General features: G+C 35.7%; 3 protein-coding genes across 5 annotated transcripts in view; 2 read left to right on the forward strand and 1 right to left on the reverse strand.

The window, feature by feature from the left end:
* The first annotated feature begins 161 nt into the window (after nt 1-161).
* On the forward strand, nt 162-11,606 carry LOC115918698. The gene is made up of 9 exons (XM_030987185.1): nt 162-248; nt 1,471-1,547; nt 1,870-1,953; nt 3,809-3,879; nt 6,231-6,308; nt 8,401-8,461; nt 9,078-9,153; nt 10,346-10,545; nt 11,172-11,606. Exons 1-9 carry the CDS (start codon nt 212-214, stop codon nt 11,379-11,381), a joined length of 894 nt encoding a protein of 297 aa, XP_030843045.1. The 5' UTR covers nt 162-211; the 3' UTR covers nt 11,382-11,606.
* Nucleotides 11,607-11,931: 325 nt separating this feature from the next.
* Nucleotides 11,932-18,420, forward strand: LOC115924725. The gene is made up of 6 exons (XM_030987502.1): nt 11,932-11,955; nt 12,237-12,333; nt 12,715-12,788; nt 14,541-14,627; nt 15,442-15,576; nt 17,627-18,420. The coding sequence occupies exons 1-6, from the start codon at nt 11,932-11,934 to the stop codon at nt 17,756-17,758; spliced, it is 549 nt and encodes a 182-aa protein (XP_030843362.1). The 3' UTR covers nt 17,759-18,420.
* A 5,024-nt stretch (nt 18,421-23,444) lies between these two features.
* LOC115924608 (ATP-dependent translocase ABCB1-like) overlaps nt 23,445-25,133 on the reverse strand; it is a 62,290-nt gene continuing 60,601 nt past the window's right edge. For all 3 annotated transcript variants that reach the window (XM_030987187.1, XM_030987186.1, XM_030987188.1), the window contains one exon: nt 23,445-25,127. In XM_030987187.1, coding sequence (XP_030843047.1) covers nt 24,933-25,127 — 195 coding nt within the window. In that variant the 3' untranslated portion in view covers nt 23,445-24,932. The remainder of the gene's footprint in view (nt 25,128-25,133) is intronic.

Raw genomic sequence — 25,133 nt, forward strand, 5'->3', positions numbered from 1 at the left:
AACCATTTATTTTTGTTGGTTGGTCCGACAACACTCCTCCACCCCAAATAACAATAATAATAAAATACATGAATTTCCTTTTTAGATAGAGACAACACTACGCGAGATGTCAGCTTTAGGGGAATACCCGGCGTCAATGCAACGGAGTATAGCCCGAGTAGGCTGGTATGAATCATATGGACCTAATAGAGTCATAGTAAGAGAGGGTCATATGCCTGATGCATTCTACTTCATTCTATCCGGTTCGGGTAAGTTGACATGGAAACAACATTATTATGTATAAATGAAGTTCGAAACATTATATATGCGTGAAGAAAATGGTCTAGGAAAGTGAGACGTAGCTGTACTTTACCATTATATTGCGAGCTTTCGGCTTGTGAGGCCTTCTTCAGGTTCTGAATTCTCGCAGTTTTATATATATATATATATATATATATGGGTAATTTACATGGGTATCATAATAATTATGATATATGGTATGATATGAGATGTGATGAGATGATATTTAATTGTATATGATATAGATGTTGGATATTCGATATATCATATGATATTATAGATATAATTACTGCTATGAGAGGGATAGTTGTTTTTATAGGCTCAATGGGACGTTACATCCTGCTATCACCCCAAGGCGTGCCGAGGGGTGAAAGCAGGATTTAACGTCCCCGAGAGCCTATATAAACACAAATATGCCTCTAATATTATATCTTTTATATACCGAATTCACAAAAAAATCTACAAAGAATTCTTACCTTATCCTTTTCTTGAGTAAAGACTGGTTAAAACAATTTTACACGTAAACCAAAATATATTTATGCGGGCCGTTAACTGGAGCATGCGGGCATCTTTTAAAAGACTATTGACCGGTAGGCGGGCATGGCTAAAATCACGACTCCAACTTCGACCAATCAGATGGCTAGATTTATAAAGAGAGGTAAATAAATATGATTATGATATGCTATATCAAGCGCCTTGTATCCTTTGGAAAAGGCGCTATATAAATCCAATTATTATTATACTATGCTATGGTATGCTCTGATAAAATATGATGTGCTATGATATGATGTGATCTGTTATATGATTTGATTTCAGGACATGATATGAATTTTGATAAAACTTATGATTTTATATCATATGATTTATATGATGTAATGCAATATGAATATAATAGAGCACAAGCATTATAGAGCGATGGGACCGGGGTTCCCTTATTTTGATACAAATTGAGCATAATGCTTTAAAAATAGCTTTTGAACCTGCAATGTCTCATTCATCCTCTCTGATTCCTTTTATTAATTCTCATCTTATTAACCATATAAGTATCACAAGTTTTGAAAGCACGATCAATAAAAATGTACATTATATTTACGCACGTTTTTAAACGTGTATAAAGTCACTTGTAACAAATTAATTAACTGGTAAATATGATAAAACAATCATTAGTGTAGATATAATTGTTCCCTTCAGCTCTGGTGAGTGTACCCACGCCCGGGGAAGTCAAACCTAAGATATTGGCCATCTTACTACGAGGTGACAGTTTCGGGGTGAGTTTCGTACAAATCGAATCTAAATATTTATCGAAATTTAGACATAAGGGCTACAAAATCTCGAATTTTTGAAATATCAATATCTGTTTGAGATACTGTTTATACAATGTACATTTGTTAGATTGTTCTGAAAAGGAAAATAAATAACTGTTATATTATTTCACAGTCTTGGAACACAGTAATAGATTGAATAAAATCTCGTATGCGTCATTCCCTTCTCCACAACATTAATAAAGAATCTAACATTCCGGCACAAAAAACATACAAGTTTACACATATTGTTTGAAAGTATAATTCCGATGTTTTCGTCTATTTGCAGGAATTAGCTATTCTGAATCAAAGCAAGCGTACATCAACAGTTACCACTAGGGAGAATGTCGAGATGTTCGTCATTTCTGCAGAGGTAAGTAAATTATTTTCATTATACAGGAAAATATCTACTGGACTTCCATCCCAGGACAAAATATCATCTAGAATTATTACCATTAGGACACTTAAAAAAGGAGTTCCACCTTTTCGCTTTAATCGATGCAGAATATCAGAAAAACCCATCAGTGAAAGTTTGAACAAATTCGCATTAGAAATCAGAAAAGTATGAATTTATCAAGTTGCAATCGATTAAATACAAACTGGCAACTCTGTGATGTTATCTTACGAGGCCCTCTCGCTAAATATTCATAAATTTCTTTTTTCTCTAAAATTGAATTTCAATCACACATACACCCTCGAAATAATCATTGCACATAATCATTGTATTTATTTGTTTCAAATCTTTTGTCTGGGTAGCCCATTCACCAATAAGTATATTATTCTCCATGGGGCCCTGAATAAACATGAACATATTTACATCAAATAGCATAACGTTTATACAGAACACTTACAGCTCCCACTGTACTACTTATAGCTACTTGCTCCCTCTATATAGAAAACAATGCCTAATCCGTGACCATTGGTCCTCCATGATCCTCTTTTTCTTATGTTGATTGAGAGCTGAGTTGATGAGATAGCCACTTGTCAGTGACCACCACCCAGGTGGTCTAATCCCTCCTAGCCAAACTAGTACAGGCTGCCTTTAAAATAAAATTCCAAGGTACATTCAGAAAGATATAATACAGCAATAATAGACGTGGAACAAACGCATACTCGTTTGCAAAACAATCATGTATCAGTAACCTAGTTCAACTGTGATGCCAATAGAAAAGTATTGACTAAGTCGCAATTATGTGAATAAGTCACGTTAATATCACAGAATATAAACACAGTTTATTTTTCGGCTGAGCTATTTACACATTACAACTTTGTTGAAACAATTGTTCTCTTAGCTTATTCCATTCAAATATAGAAGAAACAATTATATTCCTTCATCAATAAAAAGAAAAGAATATCACATTTTCAGAATGACCGAACGGGACAGGACCCCGAAGGATACGTCACCTAGTTGTCATTCTGTGTTTCATTGATTTACATAATATCTTTCTTATGTTTCATCGGATTTGCTCAAAGTTTATTATCTGCTTTACCTATTTCTCTGTCTATTTTGAACCCAACTAAATACCAGGTGGAATTTCCCTGGAATTACAACCTCGTTAAGAGCTTTTACAGATGGTGGACTAATTTCTAAATAATTACATTTTTGCCGTGTACAAAAATATTATTAATTTCTTTTTTTTTCTCGCTGGCGCCTTCTTCCTACTCAAAATATACTATGCATTGCTTATAGTTATAGGTCCTCTAAAAAGAAGATTCTCCTGACTCATACATTTTTTTAAATTGACATTTTAGTCATTTTGTGCGTTGAAATAAATGTCCAGCACTACGTCATGATTCATTACCGATTCAGCCGATTTGAAGTGCCCATATACGTATTAACTATTATGCGTATAGTGATTAAAAAAAAAATTAAAAAAAATTAATAATTTTTTTATTTTTGCCCGATTTCATTCAAACTTTTTGACAGGCTGCTTTTCTGCTTTTTCTGCTTTTATTATTATTTTATTTGGCAAATCAAGTCACATAAATACAACAATATAACAAACAAAAATTGAGATAAAATCAATAGCGAGAATATATAAATATTGCAATAGCAGTTGCATCCGGTCGAGCTGCCCCGGTATGGAAAAAGTTAACCAAATAACTGTGATCCGCAGAACTTCATGCTTTCCTTTAGAGTAGTTGTCTAATAAGGTTGGATTTTCGTTTAAAGATTCAAACATATGATTTGAAATGTTATGTTAGTTGATTTTTGACTTGTTGAACAGGATTTTACTAATATCGTGATGTCTGGAAACAGTAAGATGCTTCAAGATCCGGGAACAGCGACATTTATGAGGTATGCATGACTACCAAAACATAATTGTAAATGATAAAATCCTTACTTCTACATTATCAGCATATTCATGGTGATAATAAGTGACCTGTTGCAGATTGCACGGAAAAGGAAAATGTGCATGTGGTATAGCCTAATTTCATTTAACACGTCTCTTTTTCCTTCACATACCATTAAACAAAACTCTAGTATCTCTGTTCCCATTTTTTAAATTGTGTGGCTATATACCAAAGAATATCACACTCAAGAAGTATGCTAGGCCCTTTTTGTAAGGAGAAATTAAGTTCGCTGTGGAACCAAAGGAAACCGTTGTCAACGTAATACTAGTTTACCTAGGGAAGCCTCATCGCATAAATGCAATTCTTCATGAGGGCACTGCAATTAATAACCAAGCAAAAGCCTATACCCATTTACAACTGGGTGGAGAGTGGCAATTTAGATTAATGTCTTGTCAAATGACTTAGTGCCGGGCTGGGATTTGAACCCTCAACCAAGAGGCGGCGCTACAAGGGGAGCAGGGGCACAGTGCCCCCAAACCCTATCAAGTAACCCTAAAGTGCCCCTTTTACTTAGGAGATGTGCCGCCTTCACTTCAGATTAGGAACCCCTCTTTCTGTCTAAGAAGAGCCATTTCCTTTCCTCCATCTCATAAGTGCCCTTTTACACTTCGGATAAGTGCTTCTATTCAAATCTCATAGGTGCCCCTTTTACTTTGACAAGTGCTCCTTTTCTTTTCAAATAAAACCTCCCTCCTTTTCTTACAGGTGCCCTTTTCAATTCTAATAAGTGTCCTTCTTACTTCTTATAAGAGCCCACTTTTTTTCTCATACTAGAAATTGCCCTCTGCTAAGTGCCCTCTTTTACCTATATTTCCCATAGTGCGCCCTACCACATCTAGTTTCAAAAAATCGAAAAAGCTTCATGTAGTAACTGCACTTACAATATTGACCAAATGTCATTCGTGTTAAAAAGAGACATGATTACCATAACTTTTACAACATGATTGTATCACCATCATCTTCCCTGAAACGATAGATTTATAATAATAATAATTATCCTTGCTTATATAGCGCCTTACACTACTTTATCAGAAGTCTCTAAGCGCTCTACCTGGCTTTAGCAGTGCATCTGTTACGCGCGCTGCGTTTCAAGGAATAAATTCCTACCAGGTACCCATTTACCTCACTTGGGTTGAGTGTGGCAAATGTAGATCAATGTCTTGCCAAAGGACATTAGTGTGGCGGCGGGACTCGAACCTTAGACTTAGACTATGTTGCAGCATCGACATCAAAACTTAACGAAAGGTTACAATTTTCAATTGTTATCATCATTTTGAAAGTATAGATTCCTATTCCATGAAACTTGAACATAGGGGTTATCAAGTATCATAAATCATTTGATTAGTCTTTTAGGTAACAAAGTCAAGGTCAAATGTAATTTAAGGTCTGCAAACTTAGACTTTGTTGTGGTATCAACCTCAAGATTTTGAATTTTTAGCATTATTTCAAAAGCGGTTGTTCAAATTCCATGTAACTTGTTCACAAGGGTTATCAAGTTTATCAAGTATCACAAATCATATGGCGCAAATTCCAGGTCACAAGTTCCAGGTCCAAGGTCATTTTAGGTCAGTAGAGTTGGATTATGTTTTCACAACTTAATATGAGAATTAATAAATCTATTTTTAATATTTGTTCATATTCCATTAAAGTTATAAATCTTGGTACAAATTATAGTAAATAATTTTTCTGATGATTCTTAGCCAATACTCACTTAAAAATGCTGATTATATACAAAGAATTCTTTTTTTTTTTTTTTTTTTTTTTTTTTAGGGGGGGGGGGATGCTGCTAATGGGCCACCCTGCCTATAAATAATATCCCAACCTCAAATTTTCATCATGTCGAATTGCGTAATGCATGCGAGACCGCCGAAAGCGTTTCTCTTGTTTATAAAGTGTTTTTTTGTTGGTGTTCCCCTTTTTGAAAGACGCTCCGCCGCCCTTGCCTTATTCCAGAATCTGGCCTATTTAATTTTGAACTCCACCACGTCCACACGCTACCTGCCCCTACTTCCTTGCTACCAGCCGAAGATGGCATGATCATTAAATTAGGACACCCGGCGAAAAGGTTCTCAGGAGCATAATTATGAGTTCGTTGATAACGCCATCTTCGGCGGTTTGAATCAAGTGTGTAGGGAATATAAAGAACCGGCCCGATTCTGGACTACCCTTGCCTCAACCCTTGGGTTGATAGTCAAGTGAATGAACCTCTCAGTATACCACGACACCTCTGCATTTTAATAATGATGACAAGTTGCGCTTAGCCTTACCTATTTCATATTTTTGTTTTCTTCGAAGGAGTGTTGAGTTCTTGAAGGAATGGCCGCTGAATAAAATCGAAAACAATCCAAAGAAATGCGTCTTCAACTTCTTCAGGTATGATTTTTAAACAATGTTTAACGTGTGACAATAACATATTGCGAGATATACATGAACAAATGTAATATCGTAGACTGCACACATGCAGGGGCGTCGCTAGATCTTTTTCAGTGGGGGGGGGGGGGGTGTAGAGGCCACCGATTACCGACGAAACTAGCCATCAATTACCGACAAATACATTAATGCCAACGTGCCAATAAATTGAAACATATAAACCCGGGGCCGGGGGCTAATAAATTTTCCTACGAAATTTTCTATACCTGCGCATGCGCACATGGTCTCTTTGCTTGACCTCATAAATACACGGTTTATTTCGTCAAGACAAGACCTAGTCAGCATCGTTGCTACATACATAAATGTGCAACCTGTACTTCAATTTTTCGGTGTGGCGTAATCGGAAAGGGCGAAGCTCGATGGGGCGATTTTTGAACCCATCTTTTCTTTTGCTGATATTATAGTTAGGTTGACAATGACAATTGACAATACTTTTCATGATTGCTGGTGAAACTTCGAGGTTTAGGTTTATAGGCGTCTATCATTCAGGAGTGAATATTTACGCCTCTTCTGTTAGGATTCTTTCCTTTCAAACTAAATTTACTTTTTTAAATATATTAATTTGGATAAATTGGATTCTTAAAAATTAAGCTTTTTATTTAATGTTGAAGTGTTTATAGTTGTAGTCTTTCTCGAAGTCGTCACAGCGGATGGAAAGTCACAGTTCGTAGGAAACAATATTTCGCTGGACGACCGACATTATACATCTCACCGAGTGAAAACTTCTGCATTGATATAGTACACGAGGACCGAGCGAAAATACCGAAACAGCTGACCCGACACGGCAAAATATCTATGCGTACCTTTCTTGCTCCTCTCTCTCGTGCTCTTACCCCCCCCCCTCTCTCTCTCTCTCCTCTTTTTTTATCCCCCGTTTCATTTGTTTCATTTTTCTCTTTTTTTTTGTTTACTTTTCTCCTTTTCTTTCTTTTCTTTCTTTTCATTCTTTTCCTTTCTTTTCTTTTTCCTTTTTGGCCCTCTTTTCTCTTTTCCTTTTTTTCTCTTTCTTTCTTCTTCACCCTTTCCTTTCTTTTCCTTTCCTTTTTTTCTTTTCTTTTTCTTTCCCTCTCTTTTTTCCATCCCTGTTTTCTCATTTTTCCCGACGGCAGCGCAATTTTACCGACAATATCCAGATAGATTTGGGTGTCGCAACCCCCCCCCCCCTCTTACGGGGATTGGAACTCATTGAAGGAATGCCCAGAGAAATAAGCAGACATCTTGTGAAATTCCCCTGTACAACAACCTCAAGGGTGATCGGGACTCATTGAAGGAATGCCCAAAGAAATAAGCAGACATCTTGTGTAATTCCCCTGTTCAACAACCTCAAGGGTGATTGGGACTCATTGAAGGAATGACCAGAGAAATAAGCAGACATTGTGTAATTCCCCTGTACAACAACCTCAAGGGGGATTAAGACTCATGAAGGAATGCCCAAAGAAATAAGCAGACATCTCGTGTAATCCCCCTGTTCAACAACCTCAAGGGTGATCGGGACTCATTGAAGGAATGCCCAAAGAAATAAGCGGACATCTCGTGTAATTCCCCTGTTCAACAACCTCAAGTGTGATTGGGACTCTTTGAAGGAATGCCCAGAGAAATAAGCAGACATCTTGTGTAATTCCCTTGTTCAACAACCTCAAGGGTGATCGGGACTCATTGAAGGAATGCCCAAAGAAATAAGCAGACATCTTGTGTAATTCCCCTGTTCAACAACCTCCAGGGGTTGAGCGTACGAGCATGTACATGCTTATGCTGCCCTCCAAGAAGGAGCTCCGAATTACTTGATTTTGCTGTATTTGATCTTTTGTACTATTACTATATGATTGTGTAAGTCATTGCATCAGCTGGTCCAATTGTAAGTTTTATATGTGACGATATCATATGTTCTTGAATGTTACATATTTGTCTTTTATTGCTGTTTGTACTTGTACCATAATGTAAGAATCCATGTTCCCTGTACATTGATGATGATTTTGTTTAGTGTAATGATGTCTAGTAGTACATGCATTTTTATATATGATGATTTACATTACAGGAAAGACACGGTCCTCGTAAGAGATAGCAAGTTGTCTGAATGGATCTATGTCGTCAAATCGGTAGGAAGTTGAATTAATATGTTTTCTATCCATCATACAAGCACTAATTTCAATCATGATATTCCTTGTTATAGTTAGGGGCGACTATTGTGTTGTTTTAGAATATATTTCATATCGAATGATGTGACCTGACATCTAATTCTATATCCATGGTCCTATGCGATTGCTATAAATCTTTACGAACTATAAAGACATTACTCGAATACACCCTACGATAACCAATACTAAACTGTCAACTGAACGGATATAGGCCCTAAGTCATAAAGTGATTGGTGTGTCAATGCATAATATATGTATACTATACGATGACTGGTAATTTTCATACAGCTTCTTAGTTATCGTAATTTCCATCTAATCATCACATCCATTAATAAAGCGAGGAAATTCTTTCTGTTAGGTTAACCTCACTATAAGTTATCGGAAATTAAGGATTAAATAATTCACAAAAGTAGCAAAAAATTAAAAAATCTGAATATAACGATACAGGAATCCTTAATAGTGTTGAAATTGTACTAAATGGTGTGCGTAATGATTACTAGGCCTAAACAATCAGAAACATAAATACCGTTTAGTTGGGTCTTCTATTGTTCTTCTTACATTACATTTGTTTTACTAGGGAAGCTGTTCTGTTCTGAAGCAACTAAAGAACGTCGAACCCGAACTTTATCCTAAGAAGCGGGAACCAAGTAAAGGTTAGGTTTTTTTTCATTTTGCTCAGTGCTTTTCTTTCTCCGTTTCCATTTGTTCTTAAACCACTATAAATAGGTATGTCATTTTACTGTATGAACTGAAATGGATGATTTTTTGTTGTTAAATTCCTTTCACGATATTAAATCTAAATCTAAACTAATTTACAATACCAAGGGAAATTGATGAGGCGGTCTATCTCGAGGATACAAAAATTGTATTTGTTTGATATCACTTTTACTTGATTATTCCTTTGCCCCCCCCCTCCCCCCACTGAAGGTGTGATCGAGACTGTATGATCTGAATGGTGTCCTCCCGTCTGCTATCCCTCACTAATGATTTAATTTACCTGCAAGACTAGTGACAAATAACTTGGTGACTAGTGACAAATAACTTGGTGACCGTTAGTCCTAATGTGACCAAACTTAGATCATTTTACGTTAATAGGTTAAAAGTATTTGACCTCAAGACTCTCTCCTGACTAGTAACTCTCTATACTATTCCAACCAAATTTGGGTCAGGAATGGCCATTGCCCTGTATTATGTTGTTGTTTATTTTAGGGGGTGGTTTTTGGTTATTATGAAATATCCATCCAAAGTGGTTGGAATATCACATTTCCAAAACAAAACCCCCGATCGAAAGATCTTCCCTCATCTATAATATGCTTTTTCTAAATTATTTGAGAGAACAATTAAAGGGGAAAAAGAGGCAAAGACTTTCAAAACACAATAATGAATTAAAATGATAATAATAATAATGATGATGATAACAATAATAATCATCATCATGATAATAGCGCCGCTATGCGCTTGGGAAGAAAAACAAAAGAAAAGCAAAGAGAAAAAAAATATATTACCGAGTTCATTTCATTTGGAATAAGTGGTGTTTTTGTATTAAGGCAGACGAAAAACTTATTTATTGTATTAATGTTTCTAAGAGGGCTCCGTTTGAAAGCAGTTTCTTTTAACTGAATCGGACTACCCTCCACTTTTTTGATCAATTGTAATAAATAAATAAATAATTCAATAAGAGAGTATGGGATGCTATTACAGTACATGAAACTGGACACCATTGTCAAAGAAAGCCATATACATATTATGATACTTTCGAGGTTTCTATGTATAGAATAATCTGGTTGATGTGAATTTCATCTCTCTCTCTCTCTCTCTCTCTCTCTCTCTCTCTCGTATATTTAGATGAGAGAGCGACGTCATCAAGGCACAAGCAACTCCTATTGGATCGAGAACGTTCATTCACGAATCGCCGGATGATTGCCGCGCGTGCGCAGAGGGAATCACTGTATAATCGAGGAATGGATCTACCCTATCTCATGATGAACGAGGAGCTGACGGAAGGACTTGCACCAAACAGGAATAGGAGTACCACCATTCTTGCTGTGAGTACACTCATGTCATATGTAAATAAAAAGAAACTTACCGACTCCGGTTCCCTCTTCGGCAACGTGTTACACGGTCTCTCTATCTATCCCTGTCTGACCTTTTGCTTGAAAGCCGCAATTAATCGCAACTTCCAAAATCAAAGGCAAATCGTGAATACACTTTCAGCCATGGTGGGCTAAAAATTTACTTGCACTGGCTAAAAGGTCCATATTCTACGAATCCAGTTAAATCCCTCCTTTGGTCTGTGATCACGTGATCACAAGGAAAACAAAGATCGCAGAATACCTTCCGTTGTTAAACCCGATTTTGAACAAAATTATAAAAAATTATAATCGGGTTTAATTTTTAGTAAAATGCGAGCCTTAGATTTGTTTTAAAAACACGACTTTAATAGCGCAAGAGGCCATGTAGACATTGTTTTGTAGGCTAAGTACCGCCTCCCGTGACCATATAATACATGTTACACGTATAGGAACTAGCTTTATAGGCATAATTTAATTTCATAAAACTAGAAATATATGTTATTTTTTCTCCAGTGGAAATAGGCTGGCCATTTACAATCGGTGTCAAAACTCATTTTGAGATAGACAGTCTCAACACCTGTTTTTTCCCCTTTCTATAGGGTGAAGATGGGACGGACAATATCGAAGAGCAAAAGAGAGAGGAGAAATGGATGGAAGAGCTGGAAGAAGGTGGCGCCCTCAACGACATGAAGGAGAGTTTGTTGTATCCGTTGATTGAAGTTGAGAGGAAAGACGAAGGTATGATAATCGCTCACTATGTAACTCTTGAAAGAAAGAAGAAAAAACACTATTTTAGGAATATCACGTGATGTGAAGTCACTCATGAATAAAGAAGTTCCACATGTTTTAGTCTTGTAGAAAAAGAATACACAATTAAACTATTTCATACAACACCTACGTGGATCCTTGTCATTTGATTGGAGGATTGTTGGTCACATGATATTCAATAGATGTTCTATTGCACGGGCGTGATTTTGCTTATATTCGCCGTGCATTTTTGGTTATATGCAGACTGCGTACCTCTCTGCCGTATCCCTGCGTGTATCTGACGCGAAGGCAATCTGAATGTAATCGAGAAGGCTTGACTCCAAATTTAATTTATCTTTAATATAAGGAGTAAAGCATAATTTGTTGATTAACGTTCTATTATATCTTCTTCGATGTTGTATAAAACAAAAAATGAATGTTTTTCCATAACCATTCATTATTTGTATAATATCATTATGTTGATAAAACATATGTTTAAAGACTACGTATTCTTCGTTAACCTGATAAAGGAGTTTTAAGAGCTGGAGTCCAAATTGGCAACAAATCAATCCAAGCAGCTGCCGTTGTCTAAGGTTGCAGCATATAATCTACATGTCCGAGGTTCGAAGCCGCCAAGTATCATTGGAAAGCTTGAGTATAGTGATTTTGTTCACAAAGAAATATCGTTAATATTTCACTTTTTATTTGAACTAACAAGGGAATATCGAACAGGGGATGAAATATGAATACAAAAGCCTAATTTTGTCAAGAAATGTGCTTACCTATATAATAGGAGTTTTAAAAAAAATTGACAATCCTAAAACCTACAATTATTTGACACTTTTCCGATTACTTCCGGCTCACGAAAATAAAAAAGTGAATTTGTTCATGATCATGTTTATGATGTTATATGTCAGATTAGGGCCCAAGGAATCGCATGTCTACGTATCCGCAAGGAAGATCCAGTTAAGCACATCTTGCCTGACATACTTTCTCCTGGCGGCATCGAACATAGTACGAATGGAATGAGCTAGATATGACTCCTTGACGTAATAGAGGATTCGAATGATGCGATATACATGCATTAAACAAATAGATTATTAAAGTTATAAGCTTACAGAATAAACACACCTGGTTATAGATATTAAACTGAATTGAAACATATCTCAGCCCTCTACGGTTCGCATATGTTAGTACTCTTTGTATTCGTTTTGGATAGTTAGCCCCCCCCCCCCCCAAATTAGGGCAAGCCATACTCGATATGCAGGCTCCAGATTTACGCGCATGCGTATCATTTATTTAAAAATACATACATAATCACTTACATACAAACATAGACCGACCGATAAATAAATCATGATACACCCATCAATAGCAACTTTTTTTTATGTTTAGATGATGTTATACCGAGATATGGACCACAGCGAACATTCGCCCATGACCTTAATCAGCGTGCTCTACGAAGAAAGGTAGGTCATAGTTTTGCCCTTCAGAAACTATTCTTCAAGATAATTGCCCAAATATTATGGCTTCCATTTCGTTTCGTTTTATTTCCATTTCCAACAAAATAAAATAAGGTACATGGAATTGCATTGTACATAGGACATCTGGATATTCGGTAAGTAGGGGGGGGGGGGGGGGGGGTATTGAGCACTATTTTTTTTCTTTTAATTTCTCCCGAAAATTTGCAAATCGCGTCGGCCGAGAATTCGCTCAGTGCAGGGGGCGGGGGGGGGGGGATGGCGGTAGTGAGCACTAATTTTTTTGGGCCCTCGAAAATTTGAAAAATCGCACCCCCCCCCCCTGGATCCGCCACTGATAAAATGAGTGAAAGGGACAGGGGAAAAGGGAGACAAGGAGCGAGAGAGGATAGGACTCTTACTTATAACACACACAACAAAACACGGACAGACCGGAATACGGATGTCAGTACGAAATGATTGAAAATATTATATATATTATTGAGTGAAATAAAATTTAGTGAGGGAGAGCTGACGCTTGATAATCACGCAGAATTTTAAAAGAATTTTAAACTAGGGGCATTCATGATGCTAACATCGAGAATAATACAAAGCTTTGGGCCTGCATAAATATGGATTTAGCGAGTATAGTTCCATTTAATGGCAGATGGAATTCGTCAGATTGGCGCGTGGGGTATTTGTGTATAGTTATATTTATGATGAATAATAAATAAAAGACTGAGGGTAGCATATTATTATTTAACTGGTACATAAACTGATCGAGATTATTACGATATAAATCATTTATCTTCAACATATCATTTTCGATAAACAAAACATCAGTATGGGATCTCCAGGAAGTGTTACAGATACACGCATAGCTTTCTTTTGTAGAAGTAGTATTCTATGAAGATAAGATTGTGTAAATTACCCCATACAATAATGCCATAATTTAAGTTGGGAAAAATTAGATTGGGAAAAATTAAAATTATCAATGCCATCGGTGTCCCGCACTCTCTTTGATTTTCAAGTTGTTCTATGTACAGGGTGAAAAAAATAGTGAATTGGGATTTAAGGCTGGTGTATAAAGTCTAAAAAAATATCTTTTGCGTCGGTGGAATATACTTTTCAAGGCTTTAATTATCTAATCTGAGAGAAATATTGATTGATCGGCACTGAATCGTGAACGTCTACGTTGTTATATTTTATTTTTGTCATACGTGGTTTACCGTAGCGCTTGACGTGCACGAGGCGTCATTTTTGCTCTATTCTGTAATCATTGGGATTTTCGTGCACGAGGCGTCATTTTGCTCTATTCTGTAATTGTCGTGCACGAGGCGTCATTTTGCTCTGTTCTGTAATCATTAGGAATGTCGTGCACGAGGCGTCATTTTGCTCTATTCTGTAATCATTAGGATTGTCGTGCACGAGGCGTCATTTTGCTCTATTCTGTAATCATTAGGATTGTCGTGCACGAGGCGTCATTTTGCTGACGTAGGACTGCGCCAGCGACTGATGTGGTATTTGATGCGCCTTGGGAAAGTCTATACAATAAGTGAATGTAAAATGATGAGTGTAAACATTGTGTCGAATTAAACTAGCGCATACACTAATTTCCTTTTCACGTTTCGTTAACGTAGATAATAGCGCAATCCATTATTATTATAGCTCATATAATATGTCTCGATGTTGTTATATTTCTTTTGATGACGCCTCGATTTTGTAATATTTTCTTTTGATGACGCATGGTACGTTTGATAGGAGTCAACTAGACTGAGCTCAGATATTACGACCGATTCACGTCCTGTCTTCGTATGTATCCAGACATTGCAAAAAGGAGGAGTCTTTGTAAGTACATTATCTTGTTCTGTCCCGGCCTGGATCTACTTCAGGAAGTTTCTTAGATGTCTACTTAACGTTAGAATGATGATTGCTATTTTGTTGGTAGAATCTTTATTCCACAGTATGAAAATTATTTCAATAAAACGTTAACAAAACAGATGCCATGTTCTCTCTTTAAAATATCAGTCCAAAATCTAATGGCCTAGCAGTATTACGTAGGTTCTAGCAATGGCTGCACATTCTTAGTTACTATGAGGTCTACGATTATATTTTTTAATTATTATATTAAAATCTTGGTACAATATAATTCTTATCATCATTCTAAGTGAACATTCTGATATCCCCTATTAATTGTCGATTCAGTTATTCAAAACTTTAGGATTGTTTTCCCCTTTTTAATGCAATGTATGCAAAATTAGAAAATTGATCAGAAATTCTTTTTCGAGAACGACTAAATGCTTAATACCTTAAGGACCTTTTACATTGAAGGCTAATCTAGTAATCTACCTACTTAGTTTGGGTATCAATCTAAAGTTAGAATTTGTTATGAATATCAGCCGATAGTCCTTTATAGCACCAAAGGACCGAAAGCAGTTCAAGATAGCATTCACTTCGGCGAGTTCGCTAAACTTTGAGTGTGAATATATATAGTGCAAGAATTACGCAGTTCAAAAATCACGAATAGCTTCATAATTGTTCTGGAAAACTCTTATAAAAATTAAAGAATTGTAAGTTGTATTGTTACGTTTTTCATTCCCTAAAGCCCTTATAGGATCGTCTTTTGTAATTTCTTTAATTTTATTTGTATACTTGTTTGCAGGGTTTGGTAGATGTTCTGTTCAGTGAACAACCAAGCCTGAGCCTGATAAGTAATGGAGCAGAGTGTATGGTCATGTCTAAACACTTCTTCCTTCAACACGCCAACGATGATATGCTACATAGGGTCAAGATATCGGTATGTACATTGCCAACATTGGACATGTTAAGAGAATTATATCATCAAAACACCCATGTGGTATTAAATTGGCACCATTTAAAAATCTTAAATCATCATCATCATCATCATCGTTTAATCAGTAGGCCTGTTTTCAACATCATCATCATCACTCTTATCACTTTCATGATCATTATCTTCACATGAGCTTAACCGCCACAACTAACCTCATCATCATACCACCGACAAAAATATCATCTTTATTTCAATCTTAAAGTTGGTTACCATTATAAAATCGTTACAGTTAATGTATCGTTACAGTTTTCCAGGAACTTATATAGTATTGTAGGAATAGTTGTTATTGATAAATCGAATGTACATTCCGAGCAGATATGATGGTGCGAGGACAGGCGCGCCGGAAGCAGTTTGGGATTGGGGGGGGGGGGGGGCAAACATTCCAGGGGGCTCACCTTTCAGGCGCAGTGGCGCGCCATGGCGTAATGAGCAAAAACGTTTGGGGGCAGAAGAAAAATCTGCATCACAACCACTCTTACATGTTACATGCAGGCCCCGCGGAACGATAATAACGGTATTAACGATCAGGAAGAGTATAGCGAGCGAAGCGAGCTGAGCATAAATTGGCGTGGGTCCGTAAGCTCAAGTCGTTTAGGCATTAAATAACGGTCAGATAAGCATATTTAGATACCTATTTGTGACAAGCTGGCAGGTCAATAATTGGCGTGGGGTCCAGGGGACTGAACCCCATCAATGTCAGGGGTTTTAGGCATTTAATTATGGTCAGATGAGCAACCTGCAGGTGCCCGCCTTAGGGCCCTTGGTGGAGTCGAGGGGGCGGAGCCCCCGTAAGCTCAGGGGTTGTAAGCATTTAATTACGGTCAGATGTGCATATTTTGATACCTCATTTGTGACACTGGAACATCACTCGTTCTTTCGTTCTGTCTTTCTTTCTTATCTTTTACATACTTTAAAAAAAAAGTGAGGGGTGCTCGAGCCCCCGAGACCCGCCGTTTTTTTTAGGCCCTGACGTGCAGGCTTCTAAAAAAAGCATATTTTTTGCCTGACTGTAAATTGGGGAATTTGTAATTTTCCAACGCATAAAAAATATTTTACAACAGAAATTGAGAAAATATCCCAGTTAATCATGTCATTTTAACATTTGTAAGTCATTGGTATCGAATTAGAAATAAACCATGTTTGACTCGTATCAGTACGCCAGTGTTCAAGGACTTACGTCATCTCACACCTATAATAAAAAAAAAACACACATGCTTTCCCATCCTCGCACAATATTTCCACGATATGGGCGTATCACTATTATCCTTCATTGATAAGTATAGGGGCGTGTAGAATGTTTAGGAAATTTAATTCCTGTTTACTCTACTTTTCTTTGAATGGAATATAATTTGTATGTGATTCAAATCTGATTTTATTATTTTCAAACCATTTTACTCCTTTACTGCTAATTTTTCGGGGGAGGGGCGTTTGAGGGCGGAAATGCGTTTTGCCCCCCCCCCCCCGCTTTTTCAAAATTTCAGAATTTATTCGGGTGTTTGATGGCAAACACCTGAAAATTGTGTAAAAAATGGGCTTTATTTAGAGAAAAATCCCCCATAGTGACCCTTGAAATTGGGTAGGGCTTTCGAGGCTTGAGCGGCACACCCCCTTCCAAATCAAATCTGAGTACCCCCCCCCCCCCCCACATGTAAACGTCTGAATAAGTGACGCCCGACATAAATGCTCCCAGGGAGTGTAGTACATTGGCAGGAAAGCTTGAATCCGATGACCGGCGTAACAATATGCCTGTAAAGCGCTTAAAGAATGTATTAGTATTATTATTATCATTATGATACTTTTATTATTTGTATTTATTACTATTATTGTTGTAGTTATTGTCATTTTTATCATTGTTATTATCAATATAAATAGTATTATTATCATTATACTTCTGGTACTACCATACTACTACTAATACTACAACATGTATTATCATTATCAATATTTAATATCATTATTATTCTCAAATCTCCTGTGTTATTATGTTTTTCTTCAGATGATGCCGTTTGCTAAAGAGGATGAAATTCAGCGCAGTTTGGAGAACCAGCTCAGATGGGAAGCCTATAGAAACGTAACCATGGAAACAACTTTGTCAAGAATGCACATGAAGAAGTTCTACACAACATGATATCAATATATGAAAGATGAAATATGTTGAGTATAAGAAGGAGAATGCATGACAGACAAGATCTTAAGAATGCATTAAGACATGCAGCTCCTGTCACACCAACACGTCTTACAAGATGACCAGATCTTGTCGACTTCCTTGATAGATCATGACAAGATTTGGGATCCCTAAATACAGACTTTCCTCCTGTTAACTTCTTTGTAATTAGAAAAGATCCTGCATGGGTGACGACGATGATGACCAGGATGGTGGTAATGGTCATTATAAGTAAAGACATAAAACATTTCTCTCATGTAAAACAAGAAGATCGGGAATTCGGATCTCGATCATGAAGTCAAATTCATTGGGACGACACGATAACATCATATGGACTTTATTGAATTTTCTCTTTAGATCTTACCAAATTTAAGAAAGTGCAAATATTACTAATGTAGACCAAATAATAGACCCTATGTGTACATAACTGTTATCAATTTTATTATTACTATTTCCTATGTAATTATGACAATGTATGACATACAGTATGACAGATTATTTATTTTGTATGAAATGCGAAGTCTATATATTTGTTGTTAATAATAATAATAATATTGGGTTCTTGTAATGTTAGTTTACACTCACTTGGTACATGTCTTGATTTGAATAAGGCCTCGATCTTACTTGCTAAGCCGACTTAGTTTAGTATACGTGGCGTTGCACATGAATGTTACACGATTATTTATCCGATAAATTTAATTTTAGACTACATTTTCGGTTATACATGTAGTTAAACACTGACGATATCAAAAGAATAAAAAACAGAAACAGTAATTGCCTTCTGTCACTTGATATAACACTAATGGCATACCCTATTTATAACCTTTTCTAACAAGGACTTTTGCAACAAAAGGATACTATAAATATTATGCTTATCTCTTTTAATTACATATATCAGCTTCAGTAAACCTCACTATCGAATGGTCACACTTCACCGTAGCATGACATCAATGTACATTCTATCAGATTATTAGTCTTATAATGTATACCTATAGCAAAATTGTTTCATCTATGTGTCTACCTCGTTTTCATTATCTTAGGAGTCATAGTGCAACGAGAATACATGTACTTGAGTTGTTATTCTTTGTATTTCTTTTTTTAAGTGGATTAATCTCTCAGCAAAATCAAAGTCTGATGTGATCAGGTGTATATTCCAGTTTAAATTAAATCACTTATATTCAGTTGTAACTGGATATAAATATTAATCTATCATCTATGTTTTGGGCTGAATGATCCTAATCGTGGAAATTACAGCTCTCCCACCTCGCGAAGGACTATACCTTACTATTTATAGAGTAGAATATTGTATGAATGTTGCTTTGAGTTTGTTTATACATGTTTTATCAATGTTTGTTGATGAAGAAGATAATACAAGTGCATGTGAAAAACCATAGGCTTTCATGATAGGGGTTCCTTTTCTTTTAACTCCACAAAATGATACAAAGAGAGCGAAAGAGGGCGAGAGACAGAGAGAAAGAGATATAAAGAGGAGTAAGATCTCAAAAGTATTCCACATCTGACAAACTGAGATGCTTTTCTATAATATTCCATTTTCTTTATTTTTTTTTCAACTAGAAAGAATGGTTAAGTAACATTTTAATATAACGTCATGTACGAGCATATGCATACTAGACTTGAACATGCATATGAGCATGTCCTTGAACTATTTTATGTACATATCATCTCATATTCATGTATACATATATAAACCTGCTTAGTAATATAATCAAACTGTTTTCTAACACACAAAGAAAAATCGGCAGGACCGGTGCAAAAATATCAATTACAACAAAAACACAAAAAGATAAATTTGTTACATAGATTTCCCTATCAATCAGGATTGAGTGCCCTTTAAATATAAACACACAACCATCATTTTAATGGTAGATTCCAATGTTTCATGCTATACACAAATGGTAATTAATACCAAGCTAAGCCATGATTGAAGATCAAAGCATTCATTTCAAAAGTCAAGTAATTACTAACATAATTACACAATAACCTCAATAAACACCCCCTTAATTGGAATGGAATTGGCCAAGTCATTCACACAAGTGAAAGACTCTCTTGCATATTCCAAATTTGGAATGCATGATATTCTCCATATAAGGCACTGGCATGGTACAGATAATCAGCGTTTTAGTGGATCACATTAATCAATTCTGAAAATTCCTCTTGTATTTCATAGTTTGACAATCACCAAAAAACACTGTCACTCTACAGCGACCATGCACAAAAACGTCATAGGGTTAAAAGAAATTTCTTGTATAAGCACTGTAGGTATATAAATCAAATCTCCCACTTCCAGATCAAAATGCAATCACAAATAGTGTCTTTGGTACTGTTATTGCAATAATATCCTTTGTTATATATTTGTAACTAAAGTATCACTGCACACAGTTTCTTATGAAAAAGAAACACAAAATAAAGCTTTAAAACAACTACAATTGTTCTGTGCTGCATATGAAATTTTGAAACACAACAGATGATCACCTAGCTGAGAATCACACCATATATTGCATTGATACTTCTTTCAGTATTGTCCTCTACATCATACACAAGTTGTTTGATTTTTTTTAAACAGTTAAAATTGTTCCATTAAGCTACACAAGAGCACTATATTTGTTGAATAATAGCAAATTAATGATTGCCATCCCTTCATCCTTTGAAGTCACAAATACCCCTGATCATCCAATCATCTAAAAATCTGCAGCTTCCCATTTTTCAGTTCATTCTTTAAATCATATTTTACATTCAACATTATGCTGGCTTTATAAAATTTTGTCACAGAATATTATACAATAATTCACAATATTACATCTCAAAGCTGATCCCAAACACATTCAGCTTCTCATTATTGATTTATTTTTAAATATTCTATATCATAATATCAACAACAATAATACTACTATCAATACTACAAATAATAAAAACAAATTCATAAAACAGACTTCCACAAAATGGAAGATAATTAGTATCATACATGTACAAGTAATTTCACGGTTACTGTATCCATTACAAGTCTTTCTGGAAACTTTCTTATTCACATTCAAATTTCATGCACATAAATAGAATAAAAGGAACAGATGTTACACATGGACTCATGGAGTCCATCCATTCCATAATAATTTAAAGAGAGGTACTTCAAAACATGAAATGCATACAGAGTAGAAAGTAATTACAGTCTTGGAGCTTTACATGCCTTTTTGATTTATTTTACAGGGAAATTGACACAAAATTAAATTATAAAAACATTGTGAAATGGAGCAAGAGTACACCTGGTAATGAGGATTAATGCCTTACCAAAGGGCACTAGCGCATCGACTTGGTTTGGAACCCGGGTCACCGGATAACTTACGATTCAGAGCCTTAAAAATTACACCAGATACATGAGTAGAAAGGGCATTATTTCTGCACACCATGTCCATTTTTATTGTACATGTATTACCATATTGTGTTTCATGCTAGAATCGTTTAACAATGTTAAATTTGAGATGCACGGCCCTACGTGTTATTAGTGTCTGTGATATGGTGTTATATTGAAGCCCTAATAAAATTGCGCTTCAAAATGATCAAGAAGTGCATCAAAAAAGAAAAAAACTTTGAGTGACCGGTTTTACCATACTTGTTTTCCCCAATAGACTGGAGGGTAATGAAAACCGTTTGGCAAACGCAAAAGTTGTTTTTGATTTTCAATCATAAATATCTTGGTAATCAGACAGGCGATCGGCTTGTAAAAGTCATGGGGTTCTTGACTGACCTGAAGGTTTATAATTAGCATTGCAGCCTGAGCTAAATCAAGGATTTTATTAAAGGATCTAAGACAAAGTTACCGGATCCCTTTAAAGACCATTAAAATAAATACCCATTTCATAATTTATGTCACAATTGCTGGCTAGATATCTGTGTCACACACTTATATATTGATCACACATGTATTTTACAAATCAACACATTAAGTTGAGCAATGTCTAACTTGTATATGTAGTCTACAGCAGCTGGTAATCAAAACTGAGAGTAATTAAAAAACAAAACATAAATATCATTAACTAATTACATTGCATGCATACTTAACGATTGAGAAATAATATAAAATCATATAGCAGTAGTCAGTATAGTTAGAAGTGATGTATAAAGATGTGATTTCAAAAGAACTACATCTACATGCACGTCTAAAATCAATGCAGTAATATGAAATATTTTATTGGCAAACTGTTGGTGAATGACAATAATAATGAAAATGATAATAAAGCATATATCTTTAAGCATTGCATCGAGATACATAGCAAGACGATTCAAATTATAAAATTTAAACCATATTTTTACTTCCTACAAATACTTCTGCTTTGAAGATATTTACAATGTTGTCAAATATTTACAAACTAAGCAAATGTTTAAGAGATAGTACTATTAAAGACGGAGATAGAACGTTAACAGATAATGTTGAGATAGAACGTTAACAGATACTGATGTAATTTTCACTGTTATCATGAAATAGAGAGAAATGCAAGCAAAACAACAGCAACTATACAAAACTCTAGAGAACAATGAGAAGCGAGAGAAGATTGAACATACAAATGAGTGGTCCTATTTAAACATACCTCAGAAAAATTCTGATCTAAGGAACCACAATAAATCTAGAAGATGGCAACATCTTAATACTGCTTTAAGCTCAAATTTTATAACAAGTACGTATTGTGTATGTAATGGCTTGATCATCAGAGAAAACATTTTACTGATAAATTCAGACCAAGAAAAAGCCTGAATCAACTTGCTGTTCAAACCACAAAAACATCAAGATATTTACCAACACAATATGAAGTACATGGGACTTAACAGCTTACTGAAATGTTCCCTGAATTACTGATTAATTACAGTGGAATGTTCAGAAAAAAGCAGAAGTTTAGTTGTTCAATCTTCAATCTTTAATGAATCTATTAATCAAGAAATAAATTCTTACATGTGGTATGTATAAATAATCTAACTTGAGAAGTTCTCTCAGGAAGTGCTAGAACACATAATTCAATGATAGAAGAAAAAACATACAACTTTCATACATTCAAATGGTAAGGCTTTTTCAAAAGGGAAGAATGTGCACACTTGCAAGAAAAAGAATCAGCAAATAAAACCAACTATATCAATATCTTTGGCTAGAGAGTTACCTAACATGCATGAATGTTGAAAAGGTAGAAAGGTATTAAACCATATCTGTTAATGCACAGCTCAAACCTTCTTGGTTGTCAGCAATAGACTTCTTTCTCATTTTTCTTCAAGTGACCACTATACAATCAAACCTAAGGAATAAACCAACATTTTTTACCATAATATTTCACCTTTAGTGGCCTGTTTAGTCAGAACCTATGTAGCAACCCCACCCCCATCATCCACCCCCTTTCAACTAGTAACCCCAGTCTCTTTTCTTGGTTTCCTCTGAAACATTTCTCTGTAACAGCTTCCGGGAAGCAACAACAACAACAAACAATAAACAGAAAACATAATCAACATCAAATTTTTCTTTCTGTTGAGTTGTAGAGTATATCTATACAAGTTGGACAGGATTCATTGTAAAGATATTGTGCATGACATCAGTTGAAACCATTCATCATTGTATCTCCCTGCAGTTTCATTTGTAGTACCCACAAGGACGACCATAGTGCCACAATTCATCTGTAACCTCTTGGTCCTATAAGATTATTATCATTAAAACAGGTCTTCTAAGCCAGCTAACAATGAAGCAGATTCATGGCTGATTAGTTGATTACATAATACCTGGTGCATAGACAATCACAAACAACATATTGGTATATATATATATCAATATTAATAGATAGAATTCACAGGCTTCATATAACAAATCATTTTCATAATCATGTTTGAAATCAGCTTGTGATATTTGTACTATGATCTATTTGCACATTACAAAGAAACACATATTTACACAGAGAATTTGCACCATCTTCTAGAACTGAAGAAAAAACATATTCAGATTTTAAAATTATATTGCTCTAGTCACATCTGTCCCAGAATTTTCTTTCTTTTCTTCCACTCTCAATTTATAACTAAAATCCCCTCTCATCTTTATCTGTAGATCCAAACTCAATATCATTTCTCAGTTATTCATCAAGCAGTTTTAATTATCTTTTAAAAATCCATCACCCATGTTTTCCTCTCTTAACTTAAAATAAGAAATTTTATTTTGTGTGTGTGTGTTTGTGTAGAGACATTTGATCATACGAGTCAAATATTAATAATGAGAGCTTTGGAAGTACAACTCAAATTTGCTGTAATAATGTAAAAATGACAAAATTAACAATTGTTCTAATATCCAGAGTTGATAGGGTGTATGCTTGAAAATCTTTGATGTTGAACATTGTGAGCGTGAGCATCAAAGGTCACAATATGACAAGGTGCCAATGGTGCATTATCACTGTAGTACTATTGAAATGGTCTCGATATAAGATGATGATCCAAATGTTTCAGATCCCAGATATTGGTGATATACCACGGATATGTTTATATGATCTTGGGAGCTGTTTCAGAAGTACCTCAATGTAGTACTGTAGCTTCATGGCTTGGTCTCTAAAAGGTACATACTGCCACATCAATAATGCAGATGCATTTCAACAATACATGTATTAGCATGAATCATCAACAAGCATCACACCTTACAAAGACATCCTACTTATTACAATATGGTGAACATTTAGGTTATTCGCTACGAAGGTGTGCTCTTTGGATACATTAAGACTGACAATAACAATCTCAGTCCAAGTAAAGAAAAACATCAAAAGTAATTAAGGAAGTCTCTCAGAAGTAGTATTGTTCTTTCTGTAGCTTTCTCAAAGGATTCATCAGCCTTCATCCAAGGCACAAATAAGGTGATCAGCTTGCTTTGTATTAGCTAAGTGAATAGAACGTTAGTCTCGGAACCCCTCTGCCCGCCTACGGTTCAGAACTGAGTTGCTGTTTTAAAGCTCTTAAAGTGAGCCATACAATACTGAATAATGAATTCCCTATGGCAGGGTTTCGAGATATAGATTACATCTACAAGCATACATTTCTTATCTTTGCAGTCAGGTAAATAAATATACACATCAATGATAATGAGGTGAAAGATGAAAGAAAGAGAGTGCTGTGTCTAGCTATGTTGGCCCATTGTGAGGGTGTAGTAGTGGCCCTTTCTTGAGACCAGCTCCTGATGACGTCCTTGCTCCACGATGTTTCCATCCCGAATAACAGCAATTTGGTCAGAATTCTGAATGGTGTTGAGACGCTGGGCAACAACAATGGAGGTTCGTCCGTCCATGGCATTGTCCAGTGCTTTCTGTACAATCTGTAG

Source organism: Strongylocentrotus purpuratus, unplaced genomic scaffold (genome assembly GCF_000002235.5).
Source record: "Strongylocentrotus purpuratus isolate Spur 01 unplaced genomic scaffold, Spur_5.0 spur5_scaffold_16, whole genome shotgun sequence".
NCBI lineage: Eukaryota > Metazoa > Echinodermata > Echinoidea > Camarodonta > Strongylocentrotidae > Strongylocentrotus > Strongylocentrotus purpuratus.